The sequence below is a fragment of the Tursiops truncatus genome, chromosome 5, assembly GCF_011762595.2.
Source record: "Tursiops truncatus isolate mTurTru1 chromosome 5, mTurTru1.mat.Y, whole genome shotgun sequence".
In the NCBI taxonomy this organism is placed as follows: Eukaryota; Metazoa; Chordata; class Mammalia; order Artiodactyla; family Delphinidae; genus Tursiops; species Tursiops truncatus.
The window spans coordinates 93,660,900-93,686,999 of record NC_047038.1 but is presented as its reverse complement, the minus strand read 5'-3'; the positions used below and the strand labels follow the sequence as shown (position 1 = coordinate 93,686,999).

General features: G+C 42.2%; 1 protein-coding gene and 1 pseudogene across 5 annotated transcripts in view; both read right to left on the bottom strand.

The window, feature by feature from the left end:
- Positions 1–11,020: 11,020 nt before the first annotated feature.
- The window catches only part of ANXA3 (annexin A3), a 71,250-nt gene continuing 56,170 nt past the window's right edge, over positions 11,021–26,100 (bottom strand). For 2 of the 5 annotated variants that reach the window (XM_073805377.1, XM_019932777.3), the window contains one exon: positions 23,511–24,015. In XM_073805377.1, the coding sequence (XP_073661478.1) occupies positions 23,956–24,015 (60 nt within the window). In that variant the 3' untranslated portion in view covers positions 23,511–23,955. Of the gene's footprint in view, positions 13,594–23,510; positions 24,016–26,100 lie in introns of those variants that run through there. The other 3 variants (XR_012332081.1, XR_012332082.1, XM_073805378.1) reach the window with 3 other exon arrangements.
- Positions 13,600–22,092, bottom strand: LOC141278727 (Y-box-binding protein 1 pseudogene; annotated as a pseudogene).

The window sequence follows — 26,100 nt, the reverse complement described above, 5'->3', positions numbered from 1 at the left end:
TATGTGAATGACAAACAGGCATTTTGAACTTATCACATCCAAAACTCATCTCCAACTCATCTCAATAAATGGTACTTCCATTCACCTAGTGGCTCATGCCAGAAATCTGAGGGTCATTTGGGACACATTCTTCTTTCTCACCATTCATAGCCAATCAATCACCATGTCCTGCCAATTTTATCTCCTAATTTTGCTCAAATTTAGAACTCTTCATCATCTCCATTTTCCTCCACAACCCCTTCCTTTCTCCACATTTAAGATTAAAAATTTAAATCAGATAATGTCACTCCCCTCTGAAAATCCTTTAGAAGATTTCCACTGTCTTAGGATAAATTCCCTAATCCTTAATACAGCATATACACTCTTATATCGTCTTGCCTTGCCTAGTTAGTGTTATCTAGCACTCACTCCCCTTTGCTCATTATTTTCCAGCTTTTCTTTTAAATCTTTGACATCAACAAGTTATTTCCCACCTCAGAACCTCTCTAATTGTAAGGACAAAAACCAACTCAAACAAACTTAGGCAAAAAAGGGAATATAGTAGCTCATGTAAACAAGGAGCCTAATATGTGGCTGACTTCAGACATGGCTAATTCCAGAAACTCAAATTATGATCTTATTGCTCTGTTGCTTCATCTTTTAGCTCTGCTTATCTTTGAGTTGATTCTTTCCATTTGACATGAACTGCCTTAACGGAAGCAAGATATCCACTGTCAAAGATGTCAGTTTACGTAATGAAGAATTAATCTTACCCAAAGAGAGGTCTGGCCTTTGGCTTCTGGGAAATAATCTTTAGGCCCTTGGAATGTCATGCTTGATAAGAGTGTCTCTATTTGCCTGGGGGCCATAGGCCATCCAGATAGTAGCAATATGTGTTAAGGTGAGGGCTTTGATCCATATCAACAATGTGTGTTAACATGACTTGGAGTCATGTGGTATCAGTTGATCTCTGGATAAACTGGAAACTGAGACCCCCCCCCCCACCTGGGCAATCAATCATGCTTAGGTGATTAAGCCCCCATGAAAATTCTGGACACTGATGGTCAAACGAATTGCTTGATTGGCAACACTCTGTGCATATTGTCACACATAGATATCAAGAGAGTAATGCTATCCTGACTCCACAGGGAGAGGACAACTCAGAGCTCCAGGTCTGATACCCTCCTGGCCTATGAGTCTTTGCCTTTGGCTGACTTTAATCTGTACCCTTTTCCTGTAATAAACTGTAACCATGAGTACCGCAGCTTTCAGTGAGCTCTGTGAGTCTTTCTAGTTAAATCTCAAAACTGAAGGTAGTTGTGGGAACTACCAAATGTGCGTTTGGTGTCAGAAGTGAGGATGGTCTTGTGTGAACTGTGCCCCCTCTAACCATACAGTTGGCTAACTATTATTCATTCTTAGCTTAATAACTACAGCAAAATGATTCTGTTTATCCTGATATTCTAAAAGAAAAGATCCAGGGGACACCTTGGCTGGCTAGCTTGACATAAGTGCCCATAAGTGGGGGAAAGAGCGCTATGGTTAGTCCCAGTCAGGTATCTGCCTAAAAACTATGGCAGGGCTTCCCTGGTGGCGCAGTGGTTGAGAGTCCGCCTGCCGATGCATGGGACACAGGTTCGTGCCGCAGTCCGGGAAGATCCCACATGCCGCGGAGCTGCTGGGCCCGTGAGCTATGGCCGCTGAGCCTGCGCGTCCGGAGCCTGTGCTCCGTGACGGGAGGGGCCCCAGCGGTGGGAGGCCCGCGTGCCGCAAAAAAAAAACACAACACTATGACAGAAATGGGTTCCTCACAGGAGAGAAGGTTTAGGTTACCAAAAGAAAAAAAGAAGGGGGATAGGGATGCTGGGTGGACAAAAATAGCTGACACTCAATATGGCTCATTTGCACCAGCCTTTCCCTCTTCCGGGAACACTCCTGATTCTTACCACCTCCGCCATCACCACAATTTTCTAACGACGAAGTATATTGTCATTTGGGTTTCAGTTTAAATGTCACTTCACTAGAGAGGCTTCCTTCAATCAAAATACAAGTTCCCATTAGAGAGTCTTATAGCTCTTGTCAGTTTGTGATTATATATTCCCTGGCATAATTATTAGTTTAGTATCTTAATGTCCTCTTGACTCTGAGCATGTCTATACTATTTATCATATAATAGGTACTCAAAAACGTCTGTGGAAGGAAGGAATGAATAAGAATGAAAGAAAATGTGTCAATGGATTGCCTTCATCTCAGATCTTATGCTAACTCTTCAAAGGTTCTTTCTTAGTAAGAGGTCAGTAAATGAGTATCTAGTTAAACTTTGGACTCTGTTGTTGGAACCAACAAAAGGAACTTGCCCCAATTTTTCAGTCAGGAATTCAAGAACTGCATAACCCTTAGAAGTAAAAATCACGGGGTGGGTTAACCTTATCATCCTTTATTGAAACAAAATATGTAATATTTATTTGTATGGACATATCCCTCATGATAAACTAATAAAACTATGTGCCTCACCTTGCGTAGTGATTTTATCTGATTTCAGCCACACAGTAACCCAGTGAGCTAAGTAATGCAGGCAGATGTTTCTTTCATCTGTTTAACAGATGGAAAAAAAAAAAAAAAAGCTGGGGAATCAGAAAGGTAAGATGAATCAGGATCACATGGAAAAGTTTGTGGTCAAAACAAGATTCAAGATTATTAATCAGTGCTTCCCTGGTGGCGCAGTGGTTGAGAGTCCACCTGCCGATGCAGGGGACACAGGTTCATGCCCCGGTCCAGGAAGATCCCACATGCCGCGGAGTGGCTGGGCCCGTGAGCCATGGCCACTGAGCCTGCGCGTCCGGAGCCTGTGCTCCACAACAGGAGAGGCCACAGCAGTGAGAGGCCCACGTACCACACACACACAAAAAAAGATTATTAATTACCCATCCTGGAGCCTAGTTCTACACTCTTTCTATCAACCCAATGTTGCTCATTCTGTAATCTTCCAGTCAACACACACTGCTGTCTCCTTCAGCTGTGGGATGTGTCAAAAGTCACACAGTATTAACATAGTAACTTTGAATATGAATAAACTTTAGATTTTCCATATCTTGTGGACATTTCGGATTATTTGAGGTTTTAGCATTTTTTATGACACCCCCTGATTTTCAGTCAGGGACTTACTCCTTCCCACCCCCCCATTCTCAGTTCCTGTGGTTCTGGTGATTTTTTCCATCCCCAATCCAGAGTTACTCTGGCCAATGAGAGCCTAGCCTTCTCTAGGCTGTAGATTTAATTAAGGGATGACACATGGCCCATAACAGCCATTAAAATTCAAGAGAGGCTTTGGAAGAGTGGCAGACATTCTCTCTCAATGGGCGTGAACCTGAGACGATATGAAGCTGGAACTCCTGCAGTCATTTGTTCCCATGTGGAAACTGAGACTGAAATCAATCAGTTGAAATGAAGAAAAACCATATTCTTATGATACATTTTGAACCCTGAATCCAGCTGTGCCTGAAGTCCACAGTACCTCTGGATTTTAGTTACACAATTCAATAAATTCCTTCTCTTGGGTAAATCAGTTTGAGGAGGATTTTCTGTCTTTATCATCCAGAAAGATCTTAACTAAAATATCCTATAATAATGTACTGTCACTCAATTGCATTCCATACCTTTTCTTGAAAGAAAAAGAGTGGAGTTAGGGTTATTTTCTGGAGAATTGCATTGCAGACAACAAGGGACTGGCTTCAAAAAACAAAACAAAACTGAGAAGTCATTTTACTGGGATTTAGTTGCATACTCCTTGGGTCTGAAAAAAACTTCATGTAGTGCCATTCTCCTTCAGGTTAGTGATAAGAGGCCACGTCCTCTCACCTCTAGGACCAACTTAATCCCTATTGCTAGACTCTAACCTCGCCAGCTGGCAGGGCTTCCAGAATTTTCCCCAGTGAAGTTTGATGCTTTAGATGGCCTTAGCACAGCTGAAATTCCCTCTAGCTATCTAGACCCACACCCTTCTTTTTTCTATCAAATGTCATTGCAAATCTGTCCCGGGAAAAACTTGCTACAAGTCTTTCCAATCTTAGAATAGAATTTCTGGGTACCATCCATTTGCAAATAAGATGTCTGTCCAAAAGTTAAGCCTAACCAATGACTCACTTTTCTGATTGCCAGCCTCACAGGAACAAGAACAGGGGGGAATGTTATAGGAATTCTTTTAAGGTCAGATGAATCTAGTACACAGAACCATTTAGTTGGCAATAATGGTTTCAGCACAAGATGCTTTTAGACATTCTCTTAAAAATTCAGTGTTTGGAAACTCCCAGGTCAAGATGAATTTAGTCTGTACCCTGGTTAGTGAATTTAGCAATTACTTTTCATTTGCCAAAATGATGAACGTTTCAACCTTCTAGAAACCTAACATTACCTAATTGGATGTCATATTTTTAACAGATGATAGGAACATAGTGAATGATAATGGTTGGGTAAAACTTTTCTGTAACCAGTATTTATAAGAATTTACATAATAAGTTGTGAGGTTGTGCTGGTTCTTTTCAACAGATTGTACCTCCTAAAAGGGGGAAAGTTCTAAAAAACAGGCATAAATGAATCCTTCGCACATGTGAATTGCATAACTCATGATACTACTACTTAAACCACGCATGGCCAAGGACATAGAGCCATGTCATTTTCTAGGCTCAACAAAAATAAAAGGGAGGATTGCCCTTGTTAGTCATTTTTTCCCACAAATATTCCTAGGATACACATGAAAATAATACTAAAAAAATACAAGTCACAATGGTTTAGAGCAGAAAATACTCTGAGCTCAGAATTAGGGGACCTAAACTCTGTTCCTGTGCAACCCTCAGCAGGTTACTTTTCTTTGGGTCTCTCATCACATATAAAATGAGGTATTAACTACCAAGGAAGCATTGAGCTATAAATTTGGATTACTGAAGCAGAGGACTTGCTGATGTAATTCTTCTCGGTTTCAGTTCTGTGCATGGATCTAAACACTAGATAGATGATAGATAGATAGATAGATGATAGATAGATGATGGGTAGATAGATAAATAGATGATAGATATCTCAAAGAACTTCAAAGATGATCAGGTTAGCAAAAATAAATTAGCTGGGAGAAAAGAACCTGAGTGTGAACACTTTTCATTCATTCATTCACTCCTTCACAAATTCTTTTGAGCACTTAATTAGCCAGGCACTACTACTAGCACTTAGCCAGGTGCTAAGGATACAGCACTGAACAAAGTCCCTGTTTTCATAGAACTTATTTTCTAGAGGTGAAAATACATCCTCATCAAATATGTAAAATGGAATGTGTCAGTTTGTTTACTATGTCTGTGAGTCTGTTTCTGTTTTGTAAATAAGTCCATTTGTATCATATTTTAGATTCCACATATAAATGATATCATATGGTATTTGTCTTTGCCTTACTTACGTCACTTAGTATAATATCTCGGTCCATCCAGGTTGCTGCAAATGGCATTGTTTAATTCTTTCTTTATGGCTGAGGAGTATTCCACTGTGTATATGTACCACATCTTCTTTATCCATTCCTCTGTCGATGGATACTTAGGTTGCTTCCATGTCTTGGCTATCGTAACTGGTGCCGCTATGAACATCGGGGTGCATGTATCTTTTGAATTAAAGTTTTCTCTGGATATATGCCCAGGAGTGGGATTGCTGGATCATATGGTAATTCTATTTTTAGTTTTTTAAGGAGCCTCCATACTGTTTTTCATTGTGGCTGCACCAGTTTACCAAAGGGGAAAGAGGGTAGGGGAGGGATACATTAGAAGTTTGAGATTAGCAGATACACACTACTATATATAAAATGGATAAACAATAAGGTCCTACTGTCTAGCACAGGGAACTACAGTCAATATTTCGTAGTAAAGCATAATGGAAAAGAATATGAAAAAGAATATATATATATGTGTGTGTATATATATATATATATATATATATATATATATCTGAATCACTGTGCTATACACCTGAAACTAGAACATTGTAAATTAACTATACTTCAAAAAAAAAAGTAGGGAGTGTCAGAAGGTAATAAGTGCTAAGTAGGAAACTAGAGCAGAGGGGGAGACAGGGAGTGCTTGAGGTTGCCCTTTTACATAAAGTGTCACAGAGAAGATGGCATTTGAAGAGAGACCTAAAGGAGGTGAGAGAGTAAGTCAGGCTATTTCCTACTTAGGAGTAGCAAGGGCAAAGGCCCTGAGGTGAGCGTGTTTGACATGTTTTAGGAGCATATGCTGCTGGAGCACAGTGAGCAAAGGGAAGAGTGGTAAAGATGAGATCAGAGGGGAGGAAAAGTACCAAGAGAAGCTGGAAGCTGCTGTTTACTTGAAGATGAATTACCCCATCCTCTTATTTGTGGATTCTTTGCTAGTAAAATTGCATAGGGGGAATAGACTGGTACAGTCTAATTGTAACATCTGTTTGGATTAGGGTGGGGTCAGAACTTGAAACTCACTGTCACTACTGGACAGAAACATATGCTGTGCCTTGGAGAGTAAAGCAGCATTTCTTTCATTTTCAGCAAAGTTTAACTTTTTTTACATTAGGGCCTTCTGTCCTCCCTTTCCTCTAGCATGAGGCCCTGCCGTACTCTTGGTACTCCTGTAACTAACGCAAGTGTGGTGGATGTGGTGAGAGGTTCTAGCATCCATTCCAACCTCCTTCGTGTGTGTCTTCTGGTACTGTGGAGACTGGAAATCTAAAAACTATATGTTCCAGATTCCTCTGGAGCTAGAAATTTAGATACAAATCATTTCTACTGATTAGATGCATTTGCATCAGTTAAGAAGGTGGAAGCGAGAGTTTCTTCTTTTTTCACTCTCTCTTTTGTCCAGCACGCTTTTTCTGCAGCACATTACAGGATCTGGTCACTAGTTTCACAGGTGTCACAAGGCAATTACAAAGTGGGCAGCAGCAATGGCTTTTGGGGCCACATTAAGTCTTTCATTGGCCCTAGTAGGTACTCTTGCCTTCATGGGCCCCTTCCTCCATTAAAAAAAATTATATTCCACGACTGCATTGGGATAAAGATTAATATATTATTATTATATATTTAAACATTTAATTCAACCTAAAATTTCTTTTTTTCTTCTAATTTTAAAAGAAATTTAAATAGTTTTATGGGTTCCTAAATGTACTGCTGGCACTAGGCATTGTGCCTACTAGTAGTACCCAGCAGAAGGGTTGGCCCCCATTGTGTTGGGTTCCCTGGAATAAGCTAAAGTCGGGTGTTCTTGAAGTTAATGCTTCCAGTGGCGAGCTCCGAGTGCCTGTCTTCCCGATTGTGGCCGGGAAGCAGCTCCCTGGAAGGCCCATTGGCTGTGTTGTTCTAGGATTCATTTCCAGAAACTCAGCTTTTCCTAAGGTTTTGTAAGTACCCAATTCCGTGTGTTAAATCCAAACTCCATTAAAATAACCAGAATGGTCTGTTTTCTGCAATGAAACCTAATTGATGAGGGTTTATGCCTTTATTCTCATGAATCTTTCATATCTGTTCCTTACCCTCAAATTCCCCATTCGGTCAGTCTCGCCCCTCTCACCTCATCTCTGTTCTCCCTCACTCCATTACCATTTTGCCTTTCGCTGGAAACTTTGGAACCCCCACTCCATTGTGGGAAAAGTCCCTGGGTCCCTGTATTAGTCAGGTTTCTCCAGAGAAACAGAACCAATAAGGTGTGTATGTATGTATCTAGGTGTAGACATGTAGATATAGTATGTATCTATTTATATGTACATCTCTACATCTCCATCCCTATCATTTATCTATCTACTGAGAGGTACAGAGAGAGAGAGAGAGAGAGAAAGAGACAGAGACAGAGTGACTAATTTAAGGAATTGACTCATGCCATCGTGGTGGTAGGCAAGTCCAAAATCTGCAGGGTTGGGTCAGCAATCTGGAGACTCAGGGGAGAGCTGAAGTTGCAGCTCAAGTCCAAAGGCAGCCAGCTGGCAGAATTTCCCCTTCATCAGGGGAGGAAAGTGTTTTTCCATGAAGGCCTTCACCTGATTGGATGAGGCCCACCCACATTACAGAGGGTGATCTGCTTTATTCACAGTCTGCTGATTTAAATGTTAATCACATCTTAAAAATACTTTCACAGAAACATAGAATAATGTTTGATCAAATAACCAAGTGCTGTGGCCTAGCCAAGTTGACACATGAAATTAACCATTACATTTCTATTAACATAAACCCATTTATTTTTTATTTTTTGCGGTACGTGGGCCTCTCACTGTCGTGGCCTCTCCCGTTGTGGAGCACAGGCTCTGGACGTGCAGGCTCAGCGGCCATGGCTCACGGGCCCAGCCGCTCCGCGGCATGTGGGATCTTCCTGGACCGGGGCACGAACCCGCGTCCCCTGCATCGGCAGGCGGACTCTCAACCACTGCGCCACCAGGGAAGCCCCATAAACCCATTTTTAAAACCTCTTTCTTTCTTCTTCTCGCCTGAAACATGTTCTCCTACGAAATCGCCATTCTCCCAATAGTTCTTAGCGTGAGAGCTTCAAGTCACACCCCAGACTTGACATTCAAAGACCCCATGGAAATAAATGGAAAGAACTAGTAGGTAGTAGTAGTAACTTGGTAGATAATAATTAGTTGGGTGCTCTTCCTCCTCTTCGTTTTGCTCCTATCCCTCGCACTCTTCTCATTCATCTTTTCCTCTTGTGTTATCAAGTTACTCTGTGTTTTTGGAGGAAAATTCAGAGCTCTAAAGATATGCTCACTTCCTACCCAGTGCTAGCTAACTTTAGCTGCACCCTGAGCCCACCTCTCCATTTCTCTTTAAGTCTCTTGGTAACTCCCTGGCACGCTGACCCAGAGAAGTTACCAAGCTCCTGGAGAGAGATAAAGGCTGAAGGCACTTGCAGTGAGAGCAGTCAGCATGTACGGAATGCTGAGAGTCAAGGGGATTTCGCGGGGGCACCAATGACATTCTACACTTCCTCTCCCCCTGGCTTTACTGTAACATGGACTTACACCTGTGTCTACTTTCCCATCCTTTCATTCATTTTGCCAGCTACTCTCAGATACAGCATTTTATTTCATCTTCTTGACCAGAGAATTTGGCCTTGCTCCAGTTTTACATAAGAAGAAGCTAAGAGGTTAAGAATAAGTAACTTCACAAAAATTACCCAGCTTGTAAGTTCTGGGACTTTGATTTAGAGACTCTAAAATCCATACATTTTCTAGTACAGCAGAAATCTAGGGGCAGAATCTTGGGGAACACTCATCATGATGAGAAATACCTTGGAGCAAGAAGAGATAGGTTCAGAGTAGCGACAGAGGGGTTATTTTGGAGTCATGGGGGGACTCTCCTCATTTAAGACTGGTCTCTACCACTCTTCCCTACCTTCATTTCTATTGACATAGCTTTCTAAAGCTTACTGGGCCAGAATTTTATGTTTTCATCCACAGGCCCTAACGCAATTTCTAAGAACAAAGATCAGATACGATGCAATTTTCAGAATTAATGCCTGGTAATAATGTAATGTAATAAGTGCTCAATTTTATTCAGCAATTATGTATCAATCACCTAAAATGTACCAAGTACTGGGTTAGGTGCTAAGAATACAATGATGGACCACAAATATTCAGTGACAGAAGGCATGAATCAATGAAAGACATGGTCTATTTTTGAATATCAAAAATACCACATTCTCAAACTGACTTTATATGGAACCATCAACTAATGATGGCCGTTTAACTTCTGCAATTAAGATGAATCTAGTACTCAGTATTTTTTTTTTTTTTTCAGTCTGGATCTGCCTAGGTTTAGTTTCAAAAGTTAACAATAGCAGATAATGTTGATGTGAAAAGAGCATATTCTTCATAGGATGGCTGTGAAGATTAAATGAAATAATAATTGCCAGATTCCAAGCATTTTATGTAATTTACCACGCTTGCCTGTATACGTAGATTGCAAGTGCCACAAAAATAGTCACTGATTTATTTTATTTTATTAAAATTTTTTTCCAGCTTTATTGAGACAGATTGAGATTTTGAGATAATTGACATATAACGTGATATACAAGTTTAAGGTATACAATATAATGATTTGATGTATTGCAAAACGATTCTCACAATAAGTTTAATAATGTCCATCACACATAGTTACAATTTTTTTCTAGTGATGAGAACTTTTAAGATCTACTCTCTAAGCAACTTTCAAATAAGCAGTACAGTATTTTCAACTATAATCATGCTGTACATTACATTCCTAGAACTTATTTATAAGATACTGGTTTATTTTAATTTACCTACATGTATATCCAGCTTTTATAATGCTTAGCACACAGTAGGTCTTCAATTAATATTGATGGGCTCAGTGATAAATATAGATATTATTAGTTCAATTTTGTTTTGTTTTGTTTGTTTGTTTTGCGGTACGCAGGCCTCTCACTGCTGTGGCCTCTCCCGCTGCAGCAATTTTAAAGATGACATAAACACTCAGAGAGATTGAATGATTTTCCCAATTTCTCCAAGCTAGTTGGTAGCAGAGTTAGGACAAACGAGGCCTTTCTAACATTACTGTGCCTAAGGGCCTCTATAAAGCATGCAGCATAGTGCTAAGTACACAGTAGGCCATCAGTATGCGCTATTCCTTCACCAATGCCTTGTTAAAGAGGACACCGGGACAAAGGGCGACTCTGCTGCTTCTCTTCCAGAGCTCCGCGCGATCTTCCTGTTCTTCAATCCTGTCTTGACTCGTATTCCCCTTCCACTCCAGAAAACATGGATGGCCCCATGGCTCAGGCCCTGGCCCTGCTGACCCTCTGGATGTTGGCCTGCACATCTGCAATCACTTCTACTCAAACTGCACCCGCCAGCGACGTGACCTTTAGATGCTGCCCAGTCCGCGTGGCTGAGTGGTTCCAGTACTGCTGCTCTGCGAGGCATGGGGAAAAGAAGACTAAAAAGGAGCCTACTTCCCCCTCAGAAAGTATGGGAAACGCAGAACTAGGGAAGTTCTGTAAGTCATGGGGAAAAGTTTGTTCAGGCTTCCAACTCTGCCCTTTCACCTGTGCCCTGCCTCGACCACTCTGGAGTTCTCCAGTCTTGATAGCACGGTTCTCAGCGAGCAGAAGACATGCAGTCAACCGATCACTTCGGGTCTGAGAGCCTCCTGACCAAATCACCCCAGATTTAAAGATACAGTCACTGCTTTCTTTATCATGGTGGCTTTTGTCCTGTACTAGATGACTTTAGGTTACTGATCTGTAAACTTCCGAGGGACTAATTTTGGCTTCATTACTTATGAATGTTAGATGCCGGTGATGTATTGTGAAATTGCTTGGGGCGAGAAGCCAGGTGGGTCATGAGAGCTCCAAGTTTCCAGACCCTTCTCCCCTTGGAAAAAGGCCTCTCGAGTAAAGAGCTTTGCAACTGCTGCTACTGTTGCCTCAAGGCACCTTGGTGAGAGTGCCAAGAACATGGATTCTGGAGCCATTAGATATCTTGGTTTGTCTTGTGGTTTCAGAATGATCTAGTTATGTGATGTAGGGTGGCACTTAGCCTTTCTGAGTCTCAGTTTCCTAACTATAAATGCGGATGATGTCACCTGCCTCATGGAGTTAAGGTTAAAGGAGATAACATCTACAGATTGCTCATATTCAGTGCTAAGAAACTGGTGTTTATTATTATTATTGAAACGAAGACACCTGAAAGGATCAGAGCACCGTTAACACCTACCGGGTCTTCAGGTCTGTTTTCTGAGAAAACAATGTGAGGTCTTAAAGCCAAAGTCCAAGGGAAGCTGAATTCTCCTCTCTGCAAGGGAGTCAAGGATGATTTGTTAAGCTGTCAAACTTCCCCACGGTCGTTAAACAGAATATGCAGTACTGTGTCAGTTGCCCTATAATTGTTAATAGGAAAACACTTGAAACAAAAAGGATCATATGCATGTACTAGGTATAGCAAAGGAGAATGGGAAACTGGCGAAAGGTGTAAATAATGTCCAATTATTACTGTATTTCCGATGTTGTGTTAGGTGCTTTTTGTTAGGTAACTTTTGTTACCTCATTTAACTCTTCATATCTTCCATTATTCCCTCCTTGGGCCTCTTGGCACGATGAGTTACATAAATTATTCCCATCTTTTTTCCAAATTGAGATATAATTGGCATTAACGTTGTATTAGTTTTAGGTGTACAACATAATGATTTGGTATATACATGTATGTATGGTGAAATGATGACCAGAGTAAGGCTAGCTGACATCCATCACCATACACAGATTTTTTTTTTTCTTGTGATGAGAAGTTCAAGGTTTACTCTCTTGGCAACTTTCAAATATATAGTACAGTGTTAGAAACTACAGCCACCATGTTCTACATTACATCCCCGTGAGTTATTTATCCTATAACTGCAAGTTTGTACCTTTTGACCACTTTTACCCATTTCACCCGCCTCCCAAACCCCACCTCTGACAACCACGAATCTGTTCTCTGTATCTGAGTGCCATATTTTTTCTTTTTTGATTCCACGTTTAAGTGAGATCATACAGTATTTGTCTTCCTCTGTCCGACTTATTTCACTACTCCCATTTTATAAACAAAAGGAAATGGTGGATCAGCCTCACGAAGTAATTTGCCCAAAGTTACACAGCAAGTAGGTGGCATTTGAACTCAGAGTGTGGCTCCAAAGCCTAGAGTCTTTCCTTTATACCTAGGAAGGGAGAGGTCAGGGAGACTTTTTCCTGAAGAAAGAAGACAGAACCATCACACTGAGGAAGCCAAGAGCAGCCCAGGAGAAGTAGGACAACCGCAGTGTCCCCAGAGGTGTAGCCAGAGAAAGATCTGTGGAGTTTCCCCACAGGGGCTTTCTCTGGGTAGATTATAAATTCTGGGAAAGCTTGGACCTCCCACGAAGTTTCTGGCTGCACCTGGTCCGACCAAACTACATCCCCAGCACCCAGAAGTAAGAAAGAGGAGAAAATCAAGAATGGACAGTTGTTGCCTGGTGGCCAGGGAAGGTCTCCATATTGAAATAATTAAAAGTAGACTAAACAGTGGAAAGACTTCTCTTTGTCTTGTCAACATTGCTCAAGTCAGCCAGAAATTAAAGCAGAGGGCTTAAGAAGAGACAGGAGGTAGAGAGAAGAAGGAAGCTGCTTTTTCCCTGTCACCAGGTCTTCTCTCCAGAAACATACAGGAATAAACTGAAGACATTCTCCAGTCATTGCTGTTGCATTTAGCCCTCCAGTGTCAGAAGGCTAAGGTGCAGGCTGGTACCCAGAAGATAACTGCCAGGTGCCCTGAGCTGGTGGGCCCTGCCTGTGGCACAGGCTGGTACCGCCTTAGAGTCCAGAGGTACAGGAAGAGCTGGAAAAGTAGGACCATTCCCAGCTGAACATCACTCTGTATCACCCACTTCCTGGGAAAGACTCAGCTTTGAGTGGACATCCACAAGATGGAACTTACACTGGTTCTCAGCCATGATAGGGAGGTCTACATGTCTCTCAGATTACCTGTCAGTGTCTGGAAAGTAGGTAATATAATTAACATCTATTCTGTGGGTTCCATCACAAAGACTTAAACTGGTCTCTAGCTCTCTTCAACAGACAGGATTCCACAATGAGATTTCTGAAATTGGAGAGAGAAAAAGAGAGTGAGAGAGAGAGGAACAAAACTTTCCACCAGATACCACAGAAAACAGGACAACAAGTGAACACGAGGGATGGGCTCGATATTCAGGTCCAGAGAAGGCTCTTCACTGAGGGTTGATGGTCCAGTTATCCCATGCACTGTTTGCTGCATGACTTTCCCATGTAATCAAATAATACATAATCGGGCAGTTCTTGGGAGCTCGTCCTCATCTCTGTACCAGTCTGTATGTCTTCAAAGCCCCTACTAGTTAATTTCTTTAATACCTGGCTCAGAGTTTCCATTCCCGGTGACACCTTCCCTGATAGATCTTATCAATCCTTCATTGGAGCTCTATGCACCTTTTTTTTTTTTTTGCGGTACGTGGGCCTCTCACTGTTGTGGCCTCTCCCATTGCGGAGCACAGGCTCCGGACGCGCAGGCTCAGCGGCCATGGCTCACGGGCCCAGCTGCTCCGCAGCATGTGGGATCCTCCCAGACCAGGGCACGAACCCGCATCCCCTGCATCGGCAGGCGGACTCTCAACCACTGCGCCACCACACTGCGCCCTCTACACACCTTTTAATCACCAAACTTCCTTACTTCCTTCCTTAAACATTTTTAAATGTTTTAAAATTAGTGAACCAATAACTGTTAAAATTTTATAAAACACAAAACTTAGGGGCACAAAATGAGTTACCTGTAATCAGACCACCCAGAGATGAACAGTTACCACTGTCATGTGTGTTCTTCTAGTCTCTCTGGTTTTCTGTTTCCCTCTGTGTTGTTAACATGTTCTTTTTTTTTCCTATGTAGCAAAATATCAAGTATCTCTTTTATACGTGTGTCTGTCTATCTGCCTATCTATATCTATATCTACTGGGTAGGCCAAAAAGTTCATTTGGGTTTTTCCATAAGATGTTATGATGCATAGTAGTTCACAGCGTTTTAAATAGCATCGTTACAGAGCATATCACATCTTACTATAGTTCATGATAAAGAGTTAGCACTCACATAGAGCATACTATTCATTGGGTTGTTCTAAGTGCTTACATGCATTGATCTATTTAATCTGTTTAATCTGAGGTGGTTGGTTTAATTATTACTATCAAATTTCACAGATAAGGAAACGGAGGCACCAAGAGTTTAAATAATTTGTTCATGACTAGTATGTTTAGAGCTAGAATTTGAACCTGAACTAGACTGGCTTTAGACTCTTAATCATTGCCATATAGGACTTTAACAGTTTTTAATTGAGCATCTAATAATCAGCAGTTTCTTTAAATATTTTATTTGTCAACTCTGGAAGTCAGGAGCAACAGTGTGAGAATCTTGTCTGAGGTCAAACATCTTCAAGGCGGGGCAGCCAGGTCTGCCTGCTCCCCACACCCATCCACCACCACCACCATCAACCCCCAACACTACCACCAACACCAGCACCACTATCACTATTACCACCATGATCACTATCATCACCACCACCATCACCCCCACTACTACCACTATCACCACTACCATCACTACCACTATCACTACTGCCACCACCACCATCACCAACACCACCACCATCACCACCATCACTACCACCACCATCACCATCACCACTATCACCACCACCACCAATCGCCACCATCACCACTATCACCACTATCGCCACCATCACCACCATCACCACCATCACCACCACCACCATCACCACTATCACCACCGTCACCATCATCACCACCACCACCATCACCACTATCACCACTGTCACCATCACCACCACCACCACACTGTATTTACTAATTAGCTGGGTATCTGTCTTTACTTTCTCTTTCTCATTCCCCAGAATATCAAGTCTTTGAAGTCAGAAAATGAGTAGCTTTATTCATCCTGTAACCCCAGCACCTAGCACAGTTCCTAGTCCATGGTTACCACGCAATAAATACTTGAAGGAATAAAGGACTCACAGACTTGGTTTGACTGACAGCCAACCAAAGAAGATATTTTGCATGAAGACATCAGTCAACACCTGTTTACACAGAATGTGTAATACATGATGTGAATTTGTCTCTGTAGACTTGACTCTCTAACACAAAGCAAAACGAAAAGTTTAAATTTTCCACTTTGAAAACCTCTAACCTTCGCGTGACAGATGTGGCCAGGAGCACTGGTATAGGCTAGTTCTGCTCTGCCTGCAGTTCTCTAACGGGAGGTGTGACTTTGTCTCCTTCTCGCTCACTTCCCGCCCGGACCTTTGTTCTCCCCACCTTCTACCCCACTGTGGCATGCTCCTGTATGTGGGAGCTGATTTCATCTCAGTATCCTTTGTCAAAGTTCTCTTTTGTCTGGTGGTTTATACTGTATCAGTTACTTCAGGGCAAGCCCAGAGCTCTGCAAGTCACCCTGGCCATTATTTATTGCCACATCCAGTTCCACAAAGCTTGTGCCAGCAGAGGACTCCAGTAGGTTTTGATGGCCCGTTCTCCCTCATGCATAATTGTGTTTTAAAACTCATGCAGCTGAATGGGCTGTTTTGGTGTCCTGGGTTTGAAGACTGGGGATTTCTTTTTACTGTTCACTGCAGCAGCCATTCAGTGCCACTCCTACTCTGTAACTCTCCTCACTTGAAATTTGCCTCTCTCCCACTTTTGACTTTGCAAAATCCACAGAAACAGGCAAACTCTGGTCTTGGAGCAGGGCTGACCCTTTGGTAGATAAAACCGGCAGAAAGCTTGAGTTTGTCGAAACTAGAAGAAATATACCACTAGGAAAACAGCTTATGCACAAAGCAACGAATACTTCCTTTATTTTCATAGTCCCACGGGAGATGTACAGAGAGTGGGTGGGAAAGGTCCGAATTTGTCAATTTGCTGGGGTGGGTTGAAAAGAAATTTGGGGTACTTTCCGTGGTTCATAAAACACAAGGTTTCATACGCAGGAAATTGCCAAGAGGTCTGCTTTATCTTCTTTCCTAATTACAAACTAGAAGCGTTGACTTTCCAACATCCCAAAATCCCCCAAGTGAATCAAACAGAAGCAATGGTAGGTCTTCCAAACCGAGCCAGAGGATAACAGCTAACATTTATTGAGCACTTAAGGTATGGCAAGCTCTGTGCTATGTGCTTTACCTAAACTGACTTGCTGAAGCCTCACACCTATCTGAATCTGAAGTATTAAATGCTATTGCCACCCTGGCTTTACAGATAAGGAAATCAAGGCACAGAAAGGTTAAGTAACTTGAATGCTCACATGTCACAATTATGAGTGGTGGGCAGGAAACAAGCCTGGGGAGCTTTATATATCACTGGACTCCCATAATCAGAGAACACATTTGACAAGATCACACTGATTTCAGTGAGCATTTCCCTTGAAGATATCCAAGGCCAGTCTTAAGAGTTACTATCACTGTGAAGTACTAAAATAAGTATCATTTATTTACTCTACAAATGCTCATTGAACACGTTCTATCTGCCACTTGCTGGGCAAGGCTATGCCATTGTAATTACTAGTAACTATTTCTGATTGAATTAAATCCTTCATGTGCTTTATTTCATTTAATCCTCACAACTCTTTCAGGTAGGTTTTGTTATTATCAGGTAAAGAATTGACGTTGTAGGGTATACAGAAGTAGAAATATAACACTGTACACATGAAACTTATATAAGTCAATGTTACCTCAATTAAAAAATTAATTAAAAAAAGAATGGCGGTGTAAAGAAGTATTTGTCAAATATGTGCTTCTATAATCACTGCCATCATGGGTAGTGGAGTCAGGATTTGGACCCAGTTTGATCTGACCCCAAAACCAATGCGTTAAAGACAAAGTAAAATTGTAGAAATTGGAGGTTAGCAATATGATGTGAAATTAGGGAAATGGAAAAAGAGGATAGATACATAGAAGAAAAGTCTGAATTCTACTATTGAAACATTTCCCTCAATATGCCCTGTTATAGCTCCTCATGAGCAAACACCCTGTCACTCTAAGATGAGGTGTACAGATATCCTGCCTTCTACAGTTCACCAGTCACAGAGACCAGGACTCCTTCCAGCTTGCTCGTTGTCTCCTCTTCACAGTCTTCCAGGGACTAAACTTAGTGCATAACGAGATGACTTGAATGTACTCAGCCAGGTGATCCCTGGAAGAGTTAATATACATTTCATGTAAATGCAGACGGTGCCGGGAATCGTGAGAAACAGAGGATTAAATTAAATCATCCATATGGTCCATTAAGAAGGGTTTTTCAGCAACAGTAAGATGCCTGGACCGTGCCAAACATTCTATAGACAATGAAGATGTTTCTGAACAATTCATAATTGTCCCAGTTATTCTGAAACAATTAAAAATAGGTTTTGCCTTTGGGACACAGAGCCATGGGGTCCACTTTGAACTCGACCTGCCACCTTGTGGAAATTGGAGGCAATAAAAAACATGGCCCTTGAATAATACACTAATAATAATATGATCTGGGCTAACATTTTTTGAGGGCTTACCATACGCTAAGCACTATACGAACCATCTTTTTCTTTTTTCTTTTTTAATTGAAGACCTTTATTAACAGGTGCTTGCAGTTTGTTGACTTTTTTGAAAAAATCAAGCTGTAAACTTTTATTACAAATTAAAAATGAGATTCTTAAAAATCTCAACTTGACCAGATATGAAACAATTTAAAAACCTTTAAAGATGTATTGAGAAAAACCAGGCTTTTTTTAAAAAAAAAACAAAACACGTATGTCATTACTAAAAAGAGACGTCTTTAGGTAAAAATAATAAAAAACCCCATGCTGCATAGGTAACGCAGATCGTTCTAGTTATCCGGTCAACAGGCAAAAAGCAAGCACTTTAGTCTTTAGCTCCAATCTTTTGTTCATTTCTTATTGCTGGAATTTCATATTCATTTCTTCGTGTTGGATGACTAAACCGGATGATGGTAGAGATGGTAAGCCAGCATTTACTCAGCCCCGCCCTGCTCAGCCTCGGGAGCGGACGCATTCTCAGCTGGTAGATCTGCTGCTTTTGTCTCTTTGCCACCTTGTGGTTTAGGGTTTTCTGGGCGTCTGCGTCGGTAATTGAAGTTGCGGCGGTACCGACGTTGAGGGGGCGGCTGACCTTGGGTCTCATCTCCTCGATTTTCCATATCCTCTTCACTGCCGTCCTCTCTGCGCTGTCTTTGGCGAGGAGGGCCCCTGCGGAACGGTGGTCTATAACCCCGATACATATTCTGTGTCACTGGTCTACCTTGTTCTCCTGCACCCTGGTTGTCCGCACCCTCCATCACCTCTCTCTGCACGGGACGGTTGGAACGCTGTGCTCGACGCCCATAGGGTCTCCGCATGCAGTAAGGTGGGCGCCTGCGCCTGCGGTAGGGCCGGCGCTATCGGGCCTGGCCTTCGGAGACACTCTCGGATCCGTCCGCCCTTTCCCCACTCTCACTCTTCTGGTACTTCTACTGGAGGTTGCGTGGAGGACCGCTGCGACGTGGAGGACCGCTGCGACGTGGAGGACCGCTGCGACGTGGAGGACCGCTGCGACGTGGAGAGCGGCTCTAGTGGTCGCGGTCTGCGGCACGTTTACCGCCTTGCGCTGGAACCGCTCCAGGGCCTGCATCGTTTGCTGCTTCGCACCCTCTTCTCCTTCAACGACATCGGACTCCACGGTCTCCCCATCTCCTACACCGCGAAGGTGCCTCCTGGGGTTCTTCTTTATGGCAGTCCGGTGAACAAATGCATCTTCCTCGGTGTCATTCCTATTGATGAAACCACACCCGTTTCTCACACTGAACCATTTTGCTGTTCCCAAAACCTTCGATGCGATGGTCTTTTTGTCTCCGCCGGCAGGCGCCGCCGGTGTGAGGCCGCCCGGGCCGCCGCGCCCGGCGCCGCCGCTGCCTGTCGTGCGGGGCTTGGGGTCGGCAGCGCTGAGGGCGGGGGGCGGCGGGCGGCTGCCGGGTCTCGGCCTGGCTGCTTGTGGCTGCGGCGACGGTGACTGGGGCCCCCTGCGGCAGCTGCGGCTCCTCCCGGGCTGGGACGGTAACTAGGCCGGCGGCAGCGGTGAGGCTGCTCGGGGCTCTCTGGGGTCCGCTCTCCGCTCCCTCTACCGATAGAACTCTGTGCTAACCACCTTTTAAATGTTTTCTTGTTTAATGATCAAAATAACTTTATGAGATAGGAACTACCACTGTCCCCATTTTAAGGGTGAGGAAGAGGTGACTTAGCAAGGTCAAGTAATTTGCCTACAGTCACAGATCTGGGCAGCATGACCTCAGGGCCCGTGCACTAAACCACGCACTGTCCTGTGCCCTATACAGCCCCTCTCATTCTCATGTAGTATTTAAACATTTAAATAAATATTGCAGTTCTTTGGAAGGGTCAGTAACAACCTTCCATCTTGAGATAACCACGTTCCATCAGAATCATCAGAAACATACTTTTAGCAGCTACCAGCTGGCCCAATGCATAGGAGGCAGGAAGGATGAGAGTAGAGGGGTTGGAGAGCTTTCCTTGCAGCCTTTCATTATCTCAAAGTTCCTTTCTCTTTGCAGGGTTCTGTCCAGTGATCACCACTCCCTTCATGTTCTTATGTTTCTTCATACTCACTCATGCACAAATACCATCTGACCTAGATCCTACACCTTGGTTTTCCCGCTGTGTAACCTTGGGCCTAACCTTTCTGAGCCTCACTTTCCTCATCTGTAAATGGCGATAACACTGACTCATATAACCATGCTCTGAGAATAAATGAGATCTAAAATATCCAGCATAGTACTCAGCACATAGTAAGTCCTTGATTCATATATACAACAAAAAATGATAATTTTACTATCAATTCTACATCACGTTTGAATAGCATTCAATACTTTTCACAGTAGCTCCAAGCATTATTTCCTGTGCTCCTTACATCAACCTATTTGGTGCAAAGGGCAGGAAAGATCTACAACCCCACTTTACAAATAATTGTCATTAAGATTTGTCATGTACCTACTCTGACTAGGGAACTGGACTAGGAATTTAGAGATGTATAACATTTACATTGACTTTCACAGTGGTTTAGTAGCTATCCTTTTTTATGACAAGGTACACAGTGAATCCCTGGTGAGATAACAGAAAACATATATATTGGTCTCTGCCCCTCATTCATGGCACAGGACTCTTAAAACCCTTGTAATTTCCTAAGTGGTAAGAGCATTAGGAGTATCTTTTGTCCTAATATTTGGTCTTTGCTAAGGAGGCGACTCTGAGTGGCTCCTGGATGAGGGCTGGTCATTGGAAAGACAAAGCCATGATTAGAAGCTTGGAATTTTCAGCCCTGCCCCTCGTTTTCTTGAGAAGGGTAAAGGGCTGAAAATGGAGTTAATGATCACTCAAGCCTACGTGATGAAGCTTCTATGAAACTCCAATAGTCTGGGGTTCGGAGAGCTTCTGGGCTGGTGAACACATGGAGGTACTGGGCAGGGGGGATGGAGGGGGGTGGGCCTGGATGGGGCATGGAAGCTCCACACCTCTTCCCACCCACCCTGCCCTACACATTCCTTCCATCTAGATGTTAATCTGTATCCTTTACCATATTCTTTTATTATAAACTGCTAAACATATGTAAAGGTTTCCCTGAGTTCTGTGAGGCACTCTAACAAATTGGTCACACCCAAGGTGGAGGTTGATGGAAACTCCAATCTTTATCCAGTCAGTCAGAAGCACAGGTGACAACCTTGACTGGTACCTGAAGAGGGGGGTAGTCTTATAGGACTGAGCCCTTAACCTATGGGGTTTGCTAGCACCAGGTAGACAGTGTCAGAATTGAGCTGAATTGCAGGACATCCAGCTGGTATCAGAGCACTGCTTCTTGGTGTGGGACCCACTCGCCATCTTCATCTCCACCCCAACCGCTGCCCAACATGGGAAATTGGTGATCAGAACCCGTTAAAGAGAAAAACCCAAGGCCTTCCTAGTTTTGTGTTTTTCATGTTACACTCTGCCCCTTACTGACTGGAGATGAAGGCTACTTCTGTAGCCATAGTGGGGCACCATCACTTCAAGAAGCACAAAGGGAAGGGATCCAGATAAAATGATGCTTCCCCTACTTCCCCCAGGGCAATCTTGTGGCCTCCTAGAAATTATACTTATGAATATATGACTTACACAATGGAGTGATATGTAGCAGTCAAAATAAATAAAATACATGACATGCAATGCTATAGATAAGTGCCTTTTACATGCCAAGCACTTTCTAAACACTAGGGATATAGCAGTGAATGCAACAGACAAAAATCCCTGCATTCCAATAACTAAGTTCTAGGGTTGAAAAGAACAGTGGCCTTGGAGTGGGATAAATTCTAAGGCAAAATAGTGGTTAATAGCCTGGACACTGTGAGTTGGGCTGCTTGGGTTTAAATCTTGGCTCCTCCAATGGGCAAGTTACTTAATTTCTCTAAGCTTCCATTCCTGTATCTGTGAGTTAACGCCTACATTGGAAAGTTCCTTGAGGATTAATGATTTATCATATACTACACTGTTCAACATAGTGCCTGATATACAGTAAGCACTCAATGAGTATTAGCAATGATTTATTGCTTGGTGAGACACTTACTTACCAAATCACTTAAGCCGAAATCGTGAGGGTATACTTGACACCTGACCCTTTTGATTATTGTGTTCTGTCAATTTTACCTCCTAAATACTTCTTGAGTGTGTATATTCCCCCCCCCCTTTTCTCCCTTGCCATTATCTTAGCTCAGACTGACGCGTCTAGTATTGATTAGAAAATTAATTTGCCAAGTGGGCTCCCTGCCTTTAGCTTTCTTCTCCCACACATTCCTCTTCCTTGATCAAAAATTTGACCAAAAAATCATTTCCCTGATTGAAATCCTCCTTGAATGCTCCTTCCATGACTCTCCCTTGCTTGTAAACTCTTTAGCATGGTCTGTGAGACCTTCATAATCTAGCCCCTGCCTATCACTGGTCACCTCCCCTTGTACTCTAAGCCTCCACCACATGGGTCTCTCTCCCTGAACAGATTTTAAGCTCTTTGGGCAAAGGAAACGAGTCTTCGTTCCTCTGGTGTACCCAACACTTAACTTAGCACAGGGTGTGTCACATGGTAGGTGAACTGAAGTCTATTGAAGAATGGTTGCAATGCTGTCATGATCATTTTGATGTTGCTTGGTAATAATAAATGATAACATGGTAACTGAACACTTGCCATGTCCAGGCACAGGGCTAAGTGCTTCACGGGCATCATTTCACTTAATCTTTTTTTTTAAAAAAAACAAACCTATGAGAGAGGTAAATGCTGTTAAGATGAGACAACTTTGGTTTAGCAGGGTTTCGTAGTTCCCAGCATCACAGAGTGGTAAATGGTAGGGCAGGATGTCAAAACCTGGTATGTGGATTCTAAATCCCTGTGCTTTGTTCCCATATGCATCTCAGAATGAGAAATAACTTCTCCATCTTTCTGCAAGGTCTCAGAAATGTTGACCCGTGGAATCCACTGATTAAAAGTCCTGGACATCACTGTTTCTCATACAGCTATCATTTCTATTTTAGGTCAGACTAATAACTCTAACTAGAATTTTTTACCTCATATATTTCCTTTTAGTCTAGGTATTTCATCCTAGGTCCCTTTCAAAGGTAACATGAAAGATTTGTTGAAATGTGTAGTTTTGCCAACTTATTTTAGAGGAAAAGCATATCTTAGAAACTTGATTCTAAACACCCCTTCTGGGAAAGTAGTATTTAACATGAAACGACCACAATTCGTGCTTGCCATTCAGATGGGCAATGGTTAGATCAGTAGTTCAGCAGATGTGTTCTGAAATAAATTATTATGCATTGCCACTGCTCTAGCTTGATCAGACGAGAAAGGGGAAGCCAGGAGTACATACATCTTCGTGTTTATTCCTTTCTTAAGGATGAATGTGATTAATAAGACGGTAGACAAATGGCAGCAGCAAAAGCTTTATAACCAAAACATGTTTTAAAATATCATTAGTTGTCAGTGCCGGGTACCAAACAATGCTGGTTGATGATAACAACAGATTACCTTTTACAGAGGCAAGAACTTGTATTACACTGTTTTGCATTTTATGTTTTAGAACAGAACAAAGAGTCTCACTTCCAAAGCAGAAATATAATTTGGATAGTATTAGCTGATCCTTAATGTCATTTAAAAATTTCATTTATAAACGGCTACGTTATGATGAGATGTTCTACGATAATAATCACTTTGTTGTTGTTATTATTATGGAACAATGAAAATCTCTATTAGGAAAACAGGTTGCTCTTGACACTTGCTTGTACTTATAAATACTGAGAGAAAGAAGTAATTAGAGCTGTGGGAAAAGTCCGTCATGGGAGCAGGCAGCCTTTAGAAATGACATTCTTGACTCAGTCATCTCCTCCACAGATCTTTACGAGTGTGATTGCATAGTCTCCAGAAGTATCTGACTATAAGGGACAGGACCGATGGAGAGAAGGACAGACATGGCGTAAATAATGAGGGGACCATGAATGAATCAAATCGCACAGCACTAGGGGATTCACTGGCGTGTAAGGCTCATGACCTGTACCATTTAGTGAAATGCACCTGTAATTCCATCACCCATTCACACCTGAGTGTAATCCTGTTCCAGCCTAGCATCTTCTTTATAATATATGATGTTTAAATTATTCCTGATATACTGCAATTAAATTTCAATTTGCGTTTAAAAAAAATGAGTGCATCAATTACCTAATATTACATAATCTTATTTTTCTCACAAAACTTTAGGAAATTATAGTTTTAATAATATTTATATTAGTATTTATCTAACACTTGCTCTTCTAAGGGTTAACTCCTTTAACCCTTATAATAACTCTGTACAGTAGATACCATAGTAGCTCCACCTAACAGATAAGTAAAACGAGAAAAACAGAGGTTGGGAAATTTGCCCCAGACTATATAGAGAATAAATGCAGAGGGAGGATTCGAACCCAGTTAACCTGGCTCCTTAACACCAAACTATACTTCCTGACTTAAGAAAGTGAAATGAACTACATCCCCACAGAGTATGTTTCCCAGTTCCTCTCGCCTAGGCTAGCCAAAAAAGGATCTTGGTTCAGAAAAGATACCAGGTGAGATTGAGGCTTACAGTACAAGATGCCACGTTTGTTATGAGTCTGGGAGTTAGAAACCTGGGAGTCATCCTCGACTCCTTCCCTTCCTTTCTCCTCACACCAAGATGTTCATACCAAGTCCCTTAAGTTTTAACTCCTAGATATCTTTTGAGTCTTTGCTCTTTCCTCCTTTTGTATCACCAGTAGCTTTGCATCACTATTTTGTGTTACAGTCAGAGCTACTCTAATATGACGAATATAGTAACTCATCACCCCACATACCTTCTATCTTATGTCCAATTCATTCTCCACAGTCACAGGGATCTTTTCTAAATATACTTCTGGTCATGACACTATGTTCTTAAAATTTAAACACTTCACTGGCCTCCCATCGCTCTTAAGCAAGACAAAATCCTTAGACATTGTCAGAAAAAGTCCTGAATGATCTGGTCCCGCCAGCCTCAATTTTCATTAATGTTTCCTCCACCACGAGATCTTTCCACTTGCAATTCCTTTTGTTAGAAGGCTCTGCTGACCTCTGACCCCCACAGCCTTCGCCTTGTTAAGTCTAGTCATTTTTAGATCTGAATCATAACCTTCCTATAGGTCAAATCCTCCTGTTATGTGATCTTATAGCACAATCTCCTTTACCTTGAACATGGTTGTAATTTTACATTTATTTCTAATTCCACAAGGACAGAAAACTTTTTTCTTTACTTATAATTGTAATCCTGAACCTGGCACATAATATACATTCAGTAAATATTTTAAATGGAATGAATGGAATACGAATTCTGTGATCTCAAGTCTTCCTTTCAACTGAATGCATATTGCCACTCAGATTTTATTTTTCTATATTCCCAAGATAGACTCCTAATCAATCAAGTGCCTCATTAATTCTTAGCCTCCTACTTCTCATCATATATATGTTTCTAGAGCATTCCCCTTTGAGACCCTATTGACCGGCATAGCACCTGGCTCATGCGAGGCACTTAACACATGCTTATTCACCTGAAAGGCAAGCTCAAGACCCATTTCCCAAGAAATATTCCCTATCTAATCCCAAACGTCTTTTTTTTTTTTTGCGGTACGCGGGCCTCTCACTGCTGTGGCCTCTCCCGTTGCGGACCACAGGCTCCGGACGCGCAGGCTCAGCGGCCATGGCTCACGGGCCCAGCCGCTCCGCGGCATGTGGGATCTTCCCGGACTGGGGCACGAACCCGTGTCCCCTGCATCGGCAGGCAGACTCTCAACCACTGCACCACCAGGTAAGCCCCATATTATTTCTTTATGTCAGCCACTTTATTCTCTCTTTTTCTAAAAAAAATGTTTTGCATTTATAATCTCACGTTTTAGTATGTACTATCAATATGAAATATTATTAGGCAGAATACTGTGGTAACTCATATTATTATCTTGTAATTGTTTTATTTATGC